Genomic DNA, 18913 nt, shown 5'->3' with positions numbered 1-18913 from the left:
ACTCTAGGTGTTTGGATATCTCCTACCTGCAATATATCATACCTGCAATTCCAAAACAAAGTGAAGCTATAGCTGAATTAAAGCCTCTCAAATGCTTTAGGTGCTTCAAGCAAGCTTTGCCATAGACTTCTATGGGGACTTTGAAGACGCTTTCAAGCACCACTTACGGTACATTGGGTATAATTTTTGAAGCGGAGCCCAAGCAAAGCAAACACAAGGTGTAAACAGGACTGTAAGTTAACCTTTTTTTTTTTTTTTTGTGAAGGAGCTTTGACTGGCGTTCAGAGAGCTTTAACAAAGTGTGTTCAAAGCCATGTTTTGAAGCAAGTGTAAACTAGCCCTAACTTTTTAAGTCTGAATGAATACATTCCTGGCAATCACAATATACAACAACAGTATAATTTTAAAAACAAATAGACGATTTACCATTAGAAACATCTTGTTACTTTGCCTAGGCTAAGATAATGTCACCAGTATGCTGTAGGCAAAAGGAAGCATATTCTCAATCTCCTCCTGCACAGTGGTTGGGCTGTAGAAGTTCAACTTTTTATACTCATATGGTCAACGGCCATAAATACTAGGGGATTGTTTTTTCAAAGTGATTTCTCATCAAAAAAACGCATAGAGACATGGATGAATGGGTGAGTTTGCTTTGAATTTTACAAATTGATTCAATTGTGTTTTTGATTCTCAGAGGCAATGAAGATCCGCTTTAACTTGAAAACATACCATGTGTTTAATGCTAGGTCCACATTAATGCCCACTATTAACTGCAGTAAATGCAAGCTGTATGTAAGCACTAACACTGATATGCAGCATACCTAAAGGTCTAATAAAATGGGCATTGAAGGAGTTAGGATTTTGCTGTCAAGACATTTTCATTCCTCAATGTCTACAGTCCTTTAATTGACATGCCAGTGTAAAATGCCTGTGCAGTTTATATAGTTAGAGCAGTATTTTTAAAGAAACCAGAGGACAGAGTAGGGATTTGCTAAGCAGAACCTTGGAAATGGGTTCAGGAAATAGTATTTAGCCTCCACATCTCTCTATAAAAATTGTTTTATGTTACGAAATAACCATTTGAAGCATCACAAGAGGCTCAGTGTTGCGTTCCATCTGTAGGGGAAGACATTAATCACAGAACACTGTGTGCAGTGCTCTCTTTTCCTGGCGCTGGATGCCAGCTGTGCTTCTTTCTGTTTGTGCCATCTTTCTTATGCCAACACGTTGTTTCTGATTCATTTTGCCCATGGCTTTGGCTCTCTATTAATGGCATACTTCTGACAATCATGATCTTTGTTCATAGATAGGACAAATATGTAAATAGGATAAGTCCTTGTTTGGAGCACACATCAGAAATTCTCATGGATTGTTAACACAGCCAAATAATATTTTGTAATAAACATTAACAAACTATGAATTACGCTGATAATCTGGATATTGTTCAACTCCTTTACCGCTTGCATTGTGATAATTATGTAATTGGATATGGATATATTTTATGAAGACACATTGAGAGTGAAACACTTCTCAAAACCATAGTACATAGGAAACCATTAGTGGATGCAATAGTGATTGATAGTTAAAGATTGATTAAAGTTAAAGATGAAGATTGATTGATAGTATTAATAGCCTGCTGCTTAAATGCACCTTTTAATGTTAAATATATATAATATATATATATATATATATATATATATATATATATATACACGCCCCTACTGTACGTACACACAGTATATTTTATTGTTTCTTTCTTTCTATCTATTCTTTCTAACTAAGAGACTTGCCCTAATACGGGAAATGGCAAATTTCTACTAATCTTGTTTGCTGGAAATGCAACAGCTGACTTATTTCAGTCTGTAAATATTTGATTACACAGGGCTGTCCCTTTTCCATTTACTCCTACAGGAGTGCCATTTATACTCACGCCTTTACTGTTTGTGTGGGTGCGATTGGAATTTTGTGCAAAATCCACTATGTTCTCAGTTTTACAATGTGGCCTTAAGTGTAATACAACCTGTCCAACACCTATGGCTCTGTCCCTAAGGATGAGCATCCTCATCACCTCCCTAGACTGATAAGTACCTGCACTTTCCCACCTGCTATTAAGCAATTTCTTATTTTTCCCCAACTTCTGATTAGTACCTGTGAACTGCACAACTCCTAAAACCACACCTGTATTGTTGAGCACTTACAACCTCTTTTGACTGATGATTACCTATCCCATGACACTTACCAGCCAGAGTTGGTCTGTAGAGCTGGGGCCCACCAGGGGAAGCAAGAAGAGGGCCCTACCGCAAAGCCATGCACAATGCTAAAGAATATTGTTATGGCTTACTATGAGGGGACTGGTTAAATAGGCAGGGGGACAAGCAGCACTTTGGTCAGGAAATAAAAAGCAATAAACCTTAAAAGGTGCAAAGGGCAGAAATATGCAACGGTGGCCAGCAAGTGAAAAACATTGTCTTTATTCGGTGTCAGTGGGTGTAAAAATTAACCAAAATTGTCAAACATTTGAAAAGAATTAGAAGCAACACCTTGACGGAATTGAACAGTAAACAGGTATTGCACTACATGGGCCACTTGCCTAGACAGAATTCAAAAGAAAAATGTGTTTGTGGCCATAAAATTTGGGCATAATCAGTAAAGTGGGTGTTGATTTACTGTTTATGGATAGTAGTGTGCTACCTCTCCCCTTTTGCTTTGCCATGATTTAGAAAAAAATGGGCCTACGGGTACATTGAAGAAATTGTGGGAGTGAAAAAAGGTACATTGTTGGTGTCAGTGGCATCAGTAATAAAAGCCAACAGTGCTGTCAGCGCCTTCAATTATAATATTTAGCAATATCCCCCACAAAGTGTCAAGGCCAGCCTCATAACCCTCAGCTAGTAGTAAGGCCAGCACTCATAATACCCAGTATGTGCCAGAGCCAGCAATGATAACACCCATCAATAACCCCAAGCAAATGTCAGTGCCAGCAATAACCTCCAGCAAGTGCCAGGGCCAGCGATAATCACTAGCAGCAAGTGTCAGCGCCAATGATGCTAACCCCAAACAGGTGTCAGGGCAAGTAATAACCCCAACAATAAAGGCTTAGAGTCATACAAATTCATAATCGAATTTGCAGTTCTAATTATCCATTTCATCAGGATAAGAATAATTCTTTATTAAAAAAAATCAGGGCAAGAAAAGCAAACATAATAAGATTTTTTTTTTATTCATGGTCCTTATAATCTAACTTATTAAACTGTTTTAACATTGGTGTTCAGTTTTACTTACCTGAGTGCCCACCCCAGTGAAGCTGCCTCTCCCATGCTCCAGTGAAGCTGCCCCTCCCATGCTCCAGCGAAGCTGCCCCTCCCATGCTCCAGTGAAGCTGCCTCTCCCATGCTCCAGTGAAGCTGCCCCTCCCATGCTCCAATGAAACTACTCCCCCCATGCTCCAGTGAAACTGCTCCCCCCATGCTCCAGTGAAGCTGCCTCTCCCATGCTCCAGTGAAGCTGCCCCTGCCATGCTCCAGTGAAACCGCTCCCCCCATGCTCCAGTGAAGCTGCCTCTCCCATGCTCCAGTGAAGCTGCCCCTCCCATGCTCCAGTGAAACTGCTCCCCCCATGCTCCAGTGAAGTGGCCTCTCCCATGCTCTAGTGAAGTTGCTCCTCCCATGTTCCAGTGAAGCTGCCTCTCCCATGCTCCAGTGAAGCTGCTCCTCCCATGCTCCAGTGAAGCTGCCTCTCCCATGCTCCAGTGAAGCTGCCCCTCCCATGCTCCAGTTCAGCTGCCCCTCCCATGCTCCAGTGAGACCCCTTTCACACTGCCACACCCATAGCGTCGTAGGATTTGCAGCGCATTTTGGCCGCTAGTGGGGCGGTTTTACCCCCCGCTAGCGGCCGAGAAAGGGTTAAAACCGCCCGCAATACACCGCAATAGCTGTCTCTCCCATGCTGCAGTGAAGCTGTCTCTCCCATGCTGCAGCAAGAACTATACTTTATTTGGCAGGCATGAGATCACTCACACAGGGGGGATCTCATACCCAACTGAATAAGGCAGCACAATTGCAGGTAGTGTGCTATAATGCATGGCTTTCCTGCACTTTTTATTTGTCAAAGTATCAGGGGCTCGCTGGAGCATCCCCTAGTCCTCTAGACCAGTGGTCATCATCCCTGTCCTCAGGGCCCACTAAGAGGCCAGGTTGTATGTATTACCTTGGGGAGATGCAGACTAGAATACTACAATCACTGATATCACCTGTGATGTATTTCAGTTATCTTGCAAACCTGGCCTGTTAATAGGCCCTGAGGACAGGGTTGATGACCACTGCTCTAGGCAGTTCAGTCCTGCCTTTCCCTATTACCTATCAAACCCATGAACAAAGGGTAAGCACCAATCACAGCCATTTTCTATACATTTGCACACTTTTCATCATACACAATTCTAGAATCATGATTCGTATTCTAATTTTTGTCACAATGTGTTTTTCAAACATGTCCTCAAAGAAAACAATATTTATCAGATGATATTTATTTATATTTATTAGATATTTTTAATTATTAAACATATACATTTTCATTTGCATACACAAATGTCACTGCAACGCACTAGTACCTACTGTATATCTGGGCTGTGGTGCATAGCTATTCATTGTGAATGACACCTTAAAGTGGTTCACTGGTACAAGGTTTTTTTTTTACCTTAATGCATTCTCTGGTGAAGAATAAACTTCTGTATGCAGCACCCCGCCCCCCCCCCCCCGTAAATACTTTCCTGAGCCCAATCTTGATCCAGCAATATGCATGAGACTCTTTCCCCTCATTTTACAGAGAGACAGCAGCGGGAGGCATTGGCTCCTGTTGCTTTCACTCAAAGGCATTGAGGAGAGGGCGGGGGCGGGGGCAGGGCCGAGCCACACTCGCGTGTCAATGGACACACAGAGCTGGCTCAGAAGCGAGCATGCATGAGTGCCCCCACAGCAAGCAGCTTGCTCTGGGGGCACTCATTAAGGGGAAGGAGCGAAGAGCACCAGCGGGGGGACCCCAGAAAACGAGGATCGGGGCTGCTCTGTGCAAAACCACTGCTCAGAGCAGGTAAGTATACCATGTTTTTTGTTATTTAAAAAATCACTTTAAATGCAAATATACAAGGTAAACCAACAGAAATGGCAGCACAGTGGTGTAGTGGTTAGCACTCTCACCTAGCAGTAAGAAGGGTCGCTGGTTCAAATCCCAACCACGACACTACCTGCCTGGAGTTTGCATGTTCTCCCTGTGCCTGCATGGGTTTCCTCCGGTTTCTTCCCACAATCCAAAGACATGCAGGTAGGTTAATTGGCTTCTGTCCAAAATTGGCCCTAGTATATGAATGGGGACCTTGGATTGTGGGCTGGTGTGAGTGTGCAATGTACAGGGATGGGGACAGTTGTAGACACTCAGGTAGAACTGGATGGACTGGTGTCTTTATTCAACCTTACAAACTATGAAACTATGAAACCTGCCTTCAGCACAATGCATCACCTAAATATAAATGAGCTGTTACCCAAAAGTAATACAAGTGCATAACTAAGTTATGAATAGAGCTTACATGTTTTAACCTTTGTTCAAAGCCATGTTATTGCTTTATTATTTGATTTATCATTATAATAATAGAGGTTAGCGTGGTAGGAGTATTTTTAATAAATAAGAACACTAAATATTGCTCTGAAAAAGATACACACTTCATTATTCATTGTCTCTGTAGTCTTCCTGACATGCCTGTACACTTTTTACAACTTGATATCTGAGCAAGTTCTTTCTTAAATGGTTATACCGTGATCATTCACAGAATATTGCTGCCAATGTTGTATTCTTTTTGCCTGTAACATTAGATAGATAAACAGATGCATTTGACTGGTGTACCTGTCCTTATAGTAACACAAGGCGGGGACATAAGGGGCATTGGGACTTTATATGAAGCACACCACTCGGGTAAGGTGAGACATTCGGCGGATTGTACATAATATTCAAAAAGTAACCACAATGGACATGCCACATTAATTGATAAAAATTGAATTAGGTCAGTGATTTAATACAAGATAGGTACAATATGATTATTACATCATAATATAGTACAAAATTCATAACATGATAAACATAATAAACAATACATCAAATAACTTAAAATTAATATCAGCGGCATACCCAGAATCGGCACAGACATAGTAGAATTAAAAATTAATTGTCGGCTCAACCAATTAAAACCCATAATATAAACATGGATACTATGATATGGCATCAAATATAAAATCTCAACGCGTTTCGTGGAGTTGTATCCACTCATCAGGAGCAGCTAAATGGGGATGCCTGTAAAGAATTATAGATAAATCAATAACTAATTAATGGTAATAAATTAACACAGGAAGAGAGGGAACAACACTCATGGTCCTATCAATCTTACCTGTGGATAATATAATGAAGATGTAAAAGATCGTATAAATATAAAAATTATAAATAAATAATATAATGGGGGTATTGGGGAATGAGAGACCATTCCCCCCCGGGAGATGAGGTGGTCATTGCGGTCACGTTTTGAATATTATGTACAATCCACCGAATGTCTCACCCTACCCGAGTGGTGTGCTTCATGTAAAGTCCCAAGGCCCCTTATGTCCCCGCCTTGTTCCACATAATTAGGGATGGAGACCTGTGTACTGGAGGGTCATGGTCTCATATAAAGTCCCAATGCCCCTTATGTCCCCGCCTTGTTCCACATAATTAGGAATGGAGACCTGTGTACCGGAGGGTCATGGTCTCATATAAAGTCCCAATGCCCCTTATGTCCCCGCCTTGTTCCACATAATTAGGAATGGAGACCTGTGTGCCAGAGGGTCATGGTCTCATATAAAGTCCCAATGCCCCTTATGTCCCCGCCTTGTTCCACATAATTAGGGATGGAGACCTGTGTACTGGAGGGTCATGGTCTCATATAAAGTCTCAATGCCCCTTATGTCCCTTTATGTCCCCGCCTTGTTCCACATAATTAGGGATGGAGACCTGTGTACCGGAGGGTTATGGTCTCATATAAAGTCCCAATGCCCCTTATGTCCCCTTATGTCCCCGCCTTGTTCCACATAATTAGGGATGGAGACCTGTGTACCGGTGGGTCATGGTCTCATATAAAGTCCCAATGCCCCTTATGTCCTCACCTTGTTCCACATAATTAGGGATGGAGACCTGTGTACCGGAGGGTCATGGTCTCATATAAAGTCCCAATGCCCCTTATGTCCCCGCCTTGTTCCACATAATTAGGGATGGAGACCTGTGTACCGGAGGGTCATGGTCTCATATAACGTCCCAATGCCCCTTATGTCCTCGCCTTGTTCCACATAATTAGGGATGGAGACCTGTGTACCGGAGGGTCATGGTCTCATATAAAGTCCCAATGCCCCTTATGTCCCCTTATGTCCCCGCCTTGTTCCACATAATTAGGGATGGAGACCTGTGTACCGGAGGGTCATGGTCTCATATAAAGTCCCAATACCCCTTATGTCCCCGCCTTGTTCCACATAATTAGGAATGGAGACCTGTGTACCGGAGGGTCATGGTCTCATATAAAGTCCCAATACCCCTTATGTCCCCGCCTTGTTCCACATAATTAGGAATGGAGACCTGTGTACCGGAGGGTCATGGTCTCATATAAAGTCCCAATGCCCCTTATGTCCCCGCCTTGTTCCACATAATTAGGGAAGGAGACCTGTGTACTGGAGGGTCATGGTCTCATATAAAGTCCCAATGCCCCTTATGTCCCCGCCTTGTTCCACATAATTAGGGAAGGAGACCTGTGTACCGGAGGGTCATGGTCTCATATAAAGTCCCAACAAACTTTTTTTATAGTCCTTATAGTAAAGAAAGTTTAACAAACAAGTAATGTGTTTAACTGTGCTTTGTCTATGTAACATATATATATATATATATATATATATATATATATTATTTTTATTTAAAAAAATACTGTTTATAGTAGGGACAATTAACTTATGACACATACAGTAGATATTGTTTGAATATGATGTTTTTTTCCCCTAAACCCTCATTTAAGCTAGACAGCAGAAGCAGCTAGCAAATCAGGGTTAGCAGTGCTTATTAAGACATCACAAACTCCAGCTGTAATTTTTCTGACTAACCTTTCTTGTCCTTCCTCTCTCTGTTGTAGCTGATTCTGCTTCAGGCTGCTGCTGTTCTTTCTGTAGACCTTACTAGTCCTAGTGGGTGATGTCTGAGAATCTCTAAAACATCCTAATATTCCGCTAGGTGTGTATTGCTTTTTCTCTTCTCTGCATGCTTTGCATGGTTTGACTTGTGCGACCCTTTCTGTCCCTAGCTGTTCTAAGCATCTCATTTGCCTTTAAAAAGGCCATAATGTGCAAAGCTAATTTTCTGTGTGTAAAAATTGACATATTTGACTCTTTGCTGTAACTACATAAATATTCTGTGTGCATAGTGGAGGCAAACAAACTGTTGACTAAATCAATCTTCCTCACGACGTGGACCTTTTATTAATTAATTAATTACAAATAACTGTCACTGACTAATGCCTCAGTGATATTAGAAGACCTAAAGCTGGCAATACACTAGAAGAATTTTGTTCACAAACCTTGTTTTAAGACCGTTTTATTTTCAAATTATTCGTGGGGGTCAAATTGATGTTTGTTTTCGACCATAGTGATGGTAATTCATTCAAAAAGCTACTGGTTTATGGCCATCTTAAAGAGGGGTTCCCATTTTAAAAAAATGCAGCTGCTGACTTTTAATAATCGGACACTTACGTGTCCCAGGGTCCAGCAATGCGGGGGGATTGAACCCCCACTCATTTCCCCTTTTATTCGGCAGCGCCCGCATTGTAACTGTGGGCGCCTGGCTGTGGCTTCACAGCCGGGCACCCACTGCGCATGCACAGGCAGTGCCGTGCGCCATGATTGGCTGTGCAATCATCTGGGACCTGTCATGTGTCCCAGATGATTGACAAGAGGGAGGGGGCAGAGATGAGCACTTCCTGCACTGAGGGGAAGTGACGTCAAGAGCCCAGGCACTGAAAGAGGCAGACTACAAGGGACTCCCTAGCAGCAGCCATTTAGAGGTGAGTAAAAAAAAAAAATTCCAAATATTTTTATTTTATTTTTTTCTAGGCATATTCATTAATTATTTTTCTTTTAGGGTGGAACACCACTTTAAGGAAATTGATAAGCTGAACTTTAAAGGGAAACTAAATCCTACTATAATTTTTAGCCAAGGAAGCTGCCATCTTGGCTTCTGTTTGATCTTGAACTGCCATGATGCTGCATGTGATCAGTTATGACACCAGTCATTTGATGGTTTGACAGTTTGGTTGAGAGCACAACCAATGTGACAGTTACATCCCTGGCACGTGCTGAGGATGTAACTGTTTTTTAAACTGTTAAATCGATGGGTTTAGTTCCACTTAAGGCTGGGTTCACACTGCTGTGGGGGGAGATCCGGATGTGATTCGCACAGCAAATCACATCCGATCTCCGTAGCGATGCGAGTTCAGCCATACAGATAGTATGGCTGAATTCGCAGCGCTCCCGCAGCAAACTCGCACGGGACCCTTTTTTGGGTCCGCAACAGAATCGGATCGCATGGGGGTTCACACCATGCGATCCGATTCCTGTGCGAGTCGGCAGATCGCACTGCGATATGCGGATGGATCTGGGGGTGTCATTAACGTATCATTGACACTCCCAGCCGTCCGCATAGGGCAGTGTGAACTGCCGGCGGGAGGTGTGCGATGCGGGAAAACGCCGCGGATTCGCGGCGTTCCCGCATCGCAGCGGTGTGAACCCGGCCTTAAAGTGTATCTTCAAACCAAACGTTTTTCTTTTAGTTGCAGATGTGCAGCGTGAGAGATGATCTGATACCCTGCCAGATATTTACTGCTGCCTGTGATCCAATAGTGAGAAACAGGGAGAGTGGCCTCTACCTCTGGGCAAGGCTATGCTGTGAGGTGTACTTCCTGGTTCCCTTATCCAGACTGCATTTTCCAGAAATTCCTATGGAAAATCCACTAGGGGCCACAGCACAGAATTATGATACCACTGACCTCCTAATAGTTTTGGTTTAGGAATATATAGACTTTGCATTTCAGTTCTTACAACAGTTCTCTGGTAGTCTTATGGTAGGCGGACTCTTGCCAAACCATGGTCATTAAGGGGGATTAAACTACATGCTTCTGAAAACCAAAAAAGTAGGTTTAGAGTTCCAATAAGTGGAATATGTTGAGCATTTATTTATTTGTAAAGATTGACTCTGAGCAGTATTTAGGTCATGGGTTCCTCCACACATTTTTGTGTCTGATTATCCTTTGATACAATCATAATACTTAATAGGTTCCCTTGATGGGGAAATGTTACATTACATTTGAATAGGTATAACAATACACAGAGTAGTGCTACCCGAAATATACTATGTGCACAAACCTATATCTGATATGACATGAAAAACTTTTCACATATAACAAAATAAAACATGCATCCAACAAAGTACATTTATCAATATAAACCCCCCAATGTAAAGGAAAATATAATTAAGTCCTGACACACAATGTAAAGGAAATGACACACAATGTAATGTACACAATGTAAAGGAAAATATAATTCAAGTCCTGACACAGTTCCATTAAAAAGAAAATAATAGAGCAAACAGAAAAATCCACGATTCACTGTTCTGGAATCTTCTGTGATAGTGATCATCACCCTCCTCCTCAGACTGTCACACACACTCCACCCAGTAATATGAGAGTCCGATTACCTCCATAATAGACCTCAATGCTTCCTAAGAGGTCAAAACAGCTTTTTACAATATATGGATACATCATTCTGGTCTGCCTTTGACCATTGCTCCTCCAACGAACATCCACCACAAATCACAGCAGCAAGAATGGCATAAAATAGAAAGGAACACTAATAGAGCTCACCGTATAAAATTTCAATAAAAGAAAAATATCACACTCACATAAAAAAGTTAAAACGATCTAAAACTATCACATAATAATGCTCCAGCTCACCACCAATTCACAGGTATGCAATGTGATGGTATCATCTTTAGATTCTACTACTATACACATTAGGCCCACTATAGGGCTTCCTCAGAGGGGACATTATATTGAAGTTGGTATTCTTCCCAAGCAAACAGCAACAGCCTGTTAATAGCTCCAATCCATATATGATTTTGATTCAACACATGTGTGAGAGGTCAGCTTACAAGCAAAACAACCACCGACCTCACCCTTGATCATATAGCTTTTATGTACTCTGCAATCAAGATAAAACGACTTGCACAGCAATGGTCATCATATCAGTTACATAAAAGATTGTCATTTAATGCCAGGGCAATACTTAAATAGTGACATGAATACTCATGCCAACAGCATGCCCTTGTACATGTCTGTACAGAATCGCCATATTCTTTGTTTCTGTAAAATTCCCTTTATCACTTACAGACATACCCTGAAGTTATAAGACAGTGACATGGCAGTATTTCTCATCAAAGGCATGTTTACAACGTTTTCATGTTTCTATGTTAAGCTTATAATGAAAACTTGTCTAAGATGACTGACACTGCTACAAAATATTTGGGAGAGCAAGTGATTTAGCAAGGATCATCCTAATTCCCTACACACACATTGCAAAATACTCCAAATAAACAATACATTTTGTTAAGGTCACACTTGAGTTTATTATGAGCAGAAAATATTTTGCCCCCTTCCAGCTATGTATAAAGCTACTGTCCAGACTACCTGTTGTAATCCACCTTTGTTGACATCTGTAGACTTAACAGCTATGGAATACACAATTGATGGGAATATTACTTGAAGACAAAGGGGAGCAAATCCCCATTTCTTTCAGACCCATGTCTTTAACTTCCTTTTATTCATAGCTCCTTTCAAAAGCTGGAGTTGCAGCTCCTTCACTGTGTGAATTTGTCTTAAAATAGAAAACACCCATGATGGCGTGAAAGTCCTGATTTAGTGACGGTTTCATAGTCTGATTTAAGGTGCTCTTAATGCCCTGTACACACGACCAGTTTTCCCGTCGTAATAAACTCTGAAGGTTTTTCCAACTGAATTCCTCTGAAACTGTCTTGTGTGCACACGATCACACCAAAGTCCGACCATCAAGAACGCAGTGACTTACAACACGTACAACGGGACTAGAAAAAGGAAGTTCAGTAGCCAATAGCTTCTGTGTCCTTCTGTGTGATGCTTGCTTCAGAGCATGCTTCCTTTTTGGTCCGTCGGAACAGCATACAGACGAGCGGTTTTCCCGATAGGAATTGGTCCCATCAGAATTATTTACAACGCGTTTTATTTCTAGGTCCGTCAGAATTTTCAACGTAAAAAGACTGATGGGGCATACACACGATCAGAATATACGTTGAAAATCTCCCATCTGATTTTTTCTGTCGGACATTCCGCTCGTGTGTACGCGGCATAACAGTGGTATTGCTGTAAAGCTAACTTCTAGTAACACTAGATGTGGCTTGATGGTTACCTCCACATAGGATTGTGAGCCCAAGTATTGAAATTGCAAGAGGATAAAAGAGGCATGTTATATACTGTAGGCAATTCTCAAATGATTTTCTACCAGACTAGCAATCATTCCCACTCTTCCACAATTGGTAGAGGAGTGTGATACAAATGTACATAGGAAATGTGGCCTGCTATGTGTGTAGTTTGGACATCTTGAATGTCTGCATGGCACTGTTGTATTGTTTTCCACCAAGTGTGACTACCCAGGGTATCAGAAATGCATGTATGGCTGACAAAATCATCATTATTAAGTATTTAATATCACTTATACATAACAAAACGTATGTTTTCTTTATTCTTTCTATGTAGACAACGTGTCATGTTTATCATAATAGTCTTGTTTTTGCAAAATCTTGCCTGATATTTCCACTGATTAGCTACACTGTGTGTGGAAAATCCTACAAATCCTTCACAGCTTGTTCCAAGGGAAAAGGTCTTGATTGTCTGTTGTTTATTCACATAGGCGCCATTCTGTAATGTGGCTTTTTATGTGTTCATGCAGGCTTCATCATAGCCTCCAAATACCATGCATGCAAATAACAGATACTATCTCATTTTGGAACCTAAAAAGATTAGCATTCAACAGATCCCATAAAAATATACATGTTCTCTGGTCATGACTTGATTTTCAAAATCATAAAAAAATAAAAAAATAAAATGTAAACCCAACACTCAAGTACATATTCCAAATGCCTGGGAGTTTTAAGATCACAAGTTTTGTAGCATTTCTGCTTCGTTGCAAAGATTGAAAGCTTACTTCAAATTGATGAGATCTTCAAAGAGTAGAGTCTGCTTCTAAAAAACCTATTATCTTTATGTTCTTTAACTTTACATTGTTATTTGCACAATGAAAACGATTTTGGAATATGCATGAAAATTTAATGTCAAATAGAGTCTTATTTGCTCCTTAAGGGCTTCATATTTCCTCAAGAGATTGTTTAACTGCTTAAAGCAGCAGTAGTTTGTTAATGCAAGCCGGCAGCAATCATTTTAGGTCTTTTGTAAAGATAGCTGTCTTTCTATACTCTGTAATATTCCAAAAAAGCATTTCTGTTTAAAGACGTTAGGTAAAAAATGCATTGCTTTTTATAAACCATTAAGGCGACTAAGCTTGTTGCCAATAGCAGCCAAAATCAGTTGTCCTCTTCATGTTTCAAGTAACGGATAGGAAAATGAAATTAAATGAAAGGAGGATCTGATTGGTTGCTATGGAAAAAAAGAGTCACTCCTTCAGACACTTTCGATTATAAGGCACTCTGTTACTTTGTTCTTGAGAGTAGTCAGCTACAGCTGCTTGCTAGGTTCCTGTTGATTGACATCAGGCTTAAGCTCCCTATAGGTCAGATAACAATAATATTGCTCAAGATTACAAAGAGTCAGCTGACTGCTTTCTGGAGAAACAATCCATGGGGTAGATTAGAAAACGTGTTCTGAGCATTATTGTTTGACTCTTTGGTAAGCAGCACTAGCACTGCTCATCCTCTCCATTCACATGAACATAAATGTTTAGCCAAACTCTGTCATAGTGCCTGAGGGGACATTTGGGCATATAGGAAAGTTCACCACTTATATGTCAGAAACCATGAATCAGACTGAGACAGAAGTACAATTAAGTCACACTTGTTTATTAAATAAAAATAAAAAAGTAAATAGAAGAAGCGTAGTCAAAGCATAGCCTGAGTCCAGTAACCAGAGAGAGTAGTCAGCCAGGCCAAAGTTCAATAACCAGATCGGGTAATCAGCCAGGCCAGAAGTCAGGGATCCAAGTAGAGCAACAGCAAGCAGGATAAGGAGCCAGAAGGGATGTCAGCAAGCCGGTCTTTAAACAGAACCGCAGGAGATGGTTTCTTGTGATGTGACCAAGGCGAAGGCAGAGGTGAAGTGAGCTGGACAGCTTTAAGTAGGCAGGTCAGACGATCACGATCAGGAACAGCTGGTAACTGTGGAGAGAGATGAGAGCTGGCAATTAGTTGACAGCTGAGCAGCCAGCCCAGAGAAGGAAGGGCTAAGCCAGCCCTGACAGTATATGAAGCTGCCCATGGGCCATTATGCAGTGGTGGGCCCAACCACAAAAATGTAATTATATTATAAATTAAGTGGAAGGTCCATGGAGCAATGGTGGCTGGTGCTTGATAATTCAGGGGGGCAGCAAGCAAACACCACCCCCCGGTGGGAGATGAACACCGGGAACACCATACACCCATAGTGCTCTGCGCCCCAAGCCCGCCCTATTTTGAAGCCTATTAGAGCCTCTGACTCTAACCACGTGCTTAAAAAAAAAAACACTCCCCCCATTGGAATCCATGGATGTAGATCAGGGGGCTGGACGCATGCAAAGGGGGGGGCGGCGCCCGTGCGCCCCTATTGGACAGACCGCCACTGCCATGGAGTATCGTGAAGGGTTAGTTATCCTGCCTATGCATTCTGTGATGATCATATGCAGGTTCCTGCAGCAAACATAGGAAACTGATTTTAATACCTTTCTTATTCTTATAGCTCAAGGTAAACCAAAAACAGTACATTCAGTTTTTTTTCATTTAGAAATTAGGAAATATATTATTTTGGAGCATACTTATCTTGACAATTTGAGTCACTGCCTCAGAACAAGAATGCAGATAAGGACTTCTGACTTTTCTTTGACTTTCTTGATATGCATATTCATTTCAGTCTACAATTTTCAAAGTACTGAAGCCATGTGGAACATCATAAAGTGACCAGGCAACGAGCATTTTCAGAAAGTGGAGACGCCCATAGATTAGTGTTAGGACTGCATTATGCAGAAGGCCATTGACAAGACAGTGCAGCATCCACATATATTTGAAAAGGTTGTACAACTAAAACCTCTTTTTTACTAATTCAAATTATTTCACAGTGTAATTTGTTTAGTATGCTGGATAATACATTTTGTTTGGTTTGGCACTGTGCACAGCTTTTCTATGTTCATCGTACACTAAAAGCTAGTTATAAATTGGGACAGTTGACATTTCTGTTTATTACCAGGTTTATTTTCTTACTTGCCAAATTAATAGTGGACATCAATACAGTGATAGCACCCGCTAATTTTCAGTGATTGAGATGAGACTTGTTTAATCACCATCATCTCTTTACATTGTATAAATTGATGTCTGTTGTGTTGATGTAAAAATTGTGAATGTATCTCTTCATTTGAACTGTGTAATGATAATCTTCTGATTTTCCACCCTTTCCCAAACTTTCTTGTTTGTCAGTTACCAGAAAGAATTCTTTGAAAACAGCTATGGATGATTATGACATAAGGTCCGCTGCCAGCATTCTGGCCTCTGTCAAAGAGCAAGAAGCTCGCTTTGAGAGGCTAACACGTGCTCTAGAAGAAGAACGTCGAAATGTCTCACTCCAGCTTGAGCGAGCCAATGTGCCCTCAGAACGAATGAGCATGTGCAACATAGGCAATGGACAACCACTACCTACTGCATGGCAACAACTGGTTCTGCAGGTAAAGGCCTGCTTTCTATGACTTCTTGTCACTTATCCCACTGACTGTCCTTTGCGATAAGTCAAATTTATTTTGGATAGAGTGGGCAAGAGTAGACTCTGTTAAGTTTAGTTTGCTGGTTGTGTCAGTGTTGGAAGTGTTTTTTTAGAGGTGAAAGTGTTGGAAGAGTTATTCATTCCTTAGACTGATGGCCACACATCAATTAAGGGAAATATTGGCAGTGGGGTTTATGACAGTAGTAGAAACCTTGTTCTAACCCTTCTCCACTCTAACAGTAAGGTTTTATTGCTTAGCTCTCCTGTTGGGGGGATTTCCTATCACTTTCTGCACTTGTGATTTACATAAGAAGCCAGGGAAAATCTTGTAATGGCTCAAAAACCGCAATCAAAAGCTAACAGTTTATAGCATTACTTACTTTATCTAAAGCAAAAAAAAATGCGTTTTAAAAATGTTTTCTTTGAAGTTGAGCTTTAACTGTTGGGATTCACGGTTCTTGAAGGGTAAGGGTTTTACTCATTTGGCAAAATATACATCTGCTTCAATGTGCAGTTTAGCTAACTGCCAAGAGAAACTAAAGTGTATGTAAAGCCAAGACTTGATTTGGATAAGGTGGACAAGAGCTAAAACCTCTGTCTGATTTTTATTCATTTCTGTTTCCCCAGGGGGAAGATTCACCCTCTCTATTGGTCCTGGTGACCTCTGTTTCTGGTACAACATTTTGCATTGTCAACAGGAGATGAGGGGAAATTTTGCAATGAGCAAACCTATTTTGGTGACAAATGCCTTTGAGGATATTACTTTGGAGAGGTTTCCTCCTATTTCCTGCTGTGTCTCTGGAACAAGAACTGGGAACTTTTCCTCTGGAAAAGGAAACCCCTTTGATTGGACATAAACCAATAAGAAAACTCACAGAGGTCTTAACTATTCCCCACTCTATCCAAAGCTTAAAAAAAGCTTTTGTCCATACATATACTCTAATTGACGTGAGAGGATTTTATGATTTATAGCTGATCATGTAATTTGCCATATTTGTTTGTATATTGTTATTTAGTGTTCCTGGCTTTTGATCAAGTAGCACATATCACAAACTTTTCTTATATACTACACTATATACTACTTCTATACAGTGCATAATGTGAATATTTCTCAAGCTGGATAATGATGCAGTTTTATGTCTATGGTCACACTGCAGCCTCTGACTGAGCAAATCTTTTAGAATAGATCTTCATGGTTGCCCTGAGATAGGGCCAGCCTTATGGTTATCTGTTTTGCAAATTGAAATTCATGTTTGGCCAAAATTATAATTTCTTATATGAAAAGATCTTTGATACTATACCTATGAGTAACCCCTTAAACTGAAGGCAACCCTGATGCTATTTTAAAAATGGTGAATATGAGACAGCTTGTGCATATTTATCTTTACCTTTCCTGTGGGAGTATTAAGTCTTCACTTTTTAAAGAGTTTTAGGGGTTGCTGCTACCCACTAATTCCCAATATGTAGGTTGACATGCCCCTCGCCGGGTGCTGTGGTTCCTTCTGCCAGCTGACATAGCTGACAAAGCTACTGACATAGTAACAATATCTGGAACTCTTCAAGGATCCGAAGATTTAATGTCCTGCAGAAATGGTAAGTTTAAAGACTTTTAAAGGGTTGTTTCATTTTTTTTAACCTAGAGATAGGGTTGTTTTACTTCTACTTCTACTAATTTCTTCAGGTAAGATGATTGATTCAGTGTTGTCCACTGTTTTCTTAGGTGTCTTTTTTCTGTTGAATAACAACATGACTTGCTCGCATTTCTTCTGTGTGATGTCTGTTGTGGTTGTCTAATAATAGAATTGTGGTATTGTGGCAAATATAGAAAGTACAGTCTTCTGAAAATGTAACTTGCCAGTTTCTGAGGAAGATTGCTGCTTGGTCAGTATGCTTACTGCCTTCTATTTAAATTGGAACCGTGATACAAGTTGTCTTCTATGGTTGTGCTTGTGGTTAAGTAACATCCTGACTTGGATTACATTTTCTATACAAAGAAACATTTTGAGAGACCTAGTTTTGTGGTTTTGTAAAGTGTAATCTTGCAAGGACAAATCCTGCAGTATCTTTTGTTGTTTTATGTATCCATAGTCAGCTCTGTGATTCAAAAAATGCATCATCTTTTCTGGCAGGGAGGATCTCTTAGAACGGGGATTGCATCATATCCTCTCTCCTCTATTTACACTGTAATCAGTCTACATTTCCCATCATGCTTTGCAAATTATAATGAATGTACGCGGTACACTAGGCTTGTACATGTAAATGTGAACAAGCCCACTTCAACATGAATCACACCCCTTATTCTGCAGCCAGCAAGCCATACATAACACATGGTATGATAGGTTACAGCCCCTTGCGACGCAAGACATACATAACGCATGGTATGATAGGTTACAGCCCCTTATAAATCTAAAGCATGTCTGTTCTCTCCCCTCCAGCCACAACAGGAGATAATCATATTGCCCTTACTTACTTAATGTAGTCATTAGTGAACTGTAGACACATATCATAACTATATATTATACACACTGTACTCAGTAATCAGTTCACCAGTGCCCCCCCAGTGTAGCTCATCAGTGCTCCCCAGTGCAGTTCATCAGTGGCTCCCAGTGCAGCTCATCAGTGGCCCCCAGTGCAACTCATCAGTGACCTACCATAGCAGGATCGCTAGCATAAGCAGCAGACACAGCAGGGATCTCTGGCGGGTATTGTATGCGAGAACACGATCACTGTAATCTCCCACCGGATTGGCACAGCACGCTGTTGATCACAATGCCGGCGGGAGATTACAGTGATCGGTGTTCTCACACAAAATACATGTCACAGCCAGAG

The 18913-nt window shown here is 40.9% G+C and overlaps 1 protein-coding gene across 5 annotated transcripts in view; it reads left to right on the top strand.

Annotated features, from left to right (window-relative positions):
• ARVCF (ARVCF delta catenin family member) overlaps window positions 1–18913 on the top strand; it is a 1038475-nt gene that overhangs the window by 701809 nt on the left and 317753 nt on the right. For 3 of the 5 annotated variants that reach the window (XM_077461692.1, XM_077461694.1, XM_077461696.1), the window contains exons 5-6: window positions 8186–8283; window positions 15805–16049. The exons of 1 other annotated variant lie outside the window; for it this stretch is intronic. In XM_077461692.1, the coding sequence (XP_077317818.1) occupies window positions 15834–16049 (216 nt within the window). In that variant the 5' untranslated portion in view covers window positions 8186–8283; window positions 15805–15833. The remainder of the gene's footprint in view (window positions 1–8185; window positions 8284–15804; window positions 16050–18913) is intronic. One more of the 5 variants, XM_077461693.1, reaches the window with a different exon arrangement.

Source organism: Lithobates pipiens, unplaced genomic scaffold (assembly GCF_037356315.1).
Source record: "Lithobates pipiens isolate NorthernLeopardFrog02 unplaced genomic scaffold, aLitPip1_a1.2 Scaffold_3, whole genome shotgun sequence".
NCBI classification, from domain to species: Eukaryota; Metazoa; Chordata; class Amphibia; order Anura; family Ranidae; genus Lithobates; species Lithobates pipiens.
The sequence above is the reverse complement of the archived record's forward strand: the minus strand, read 5'-3'. Positions and strand labels throughout refer to the sequence as shown.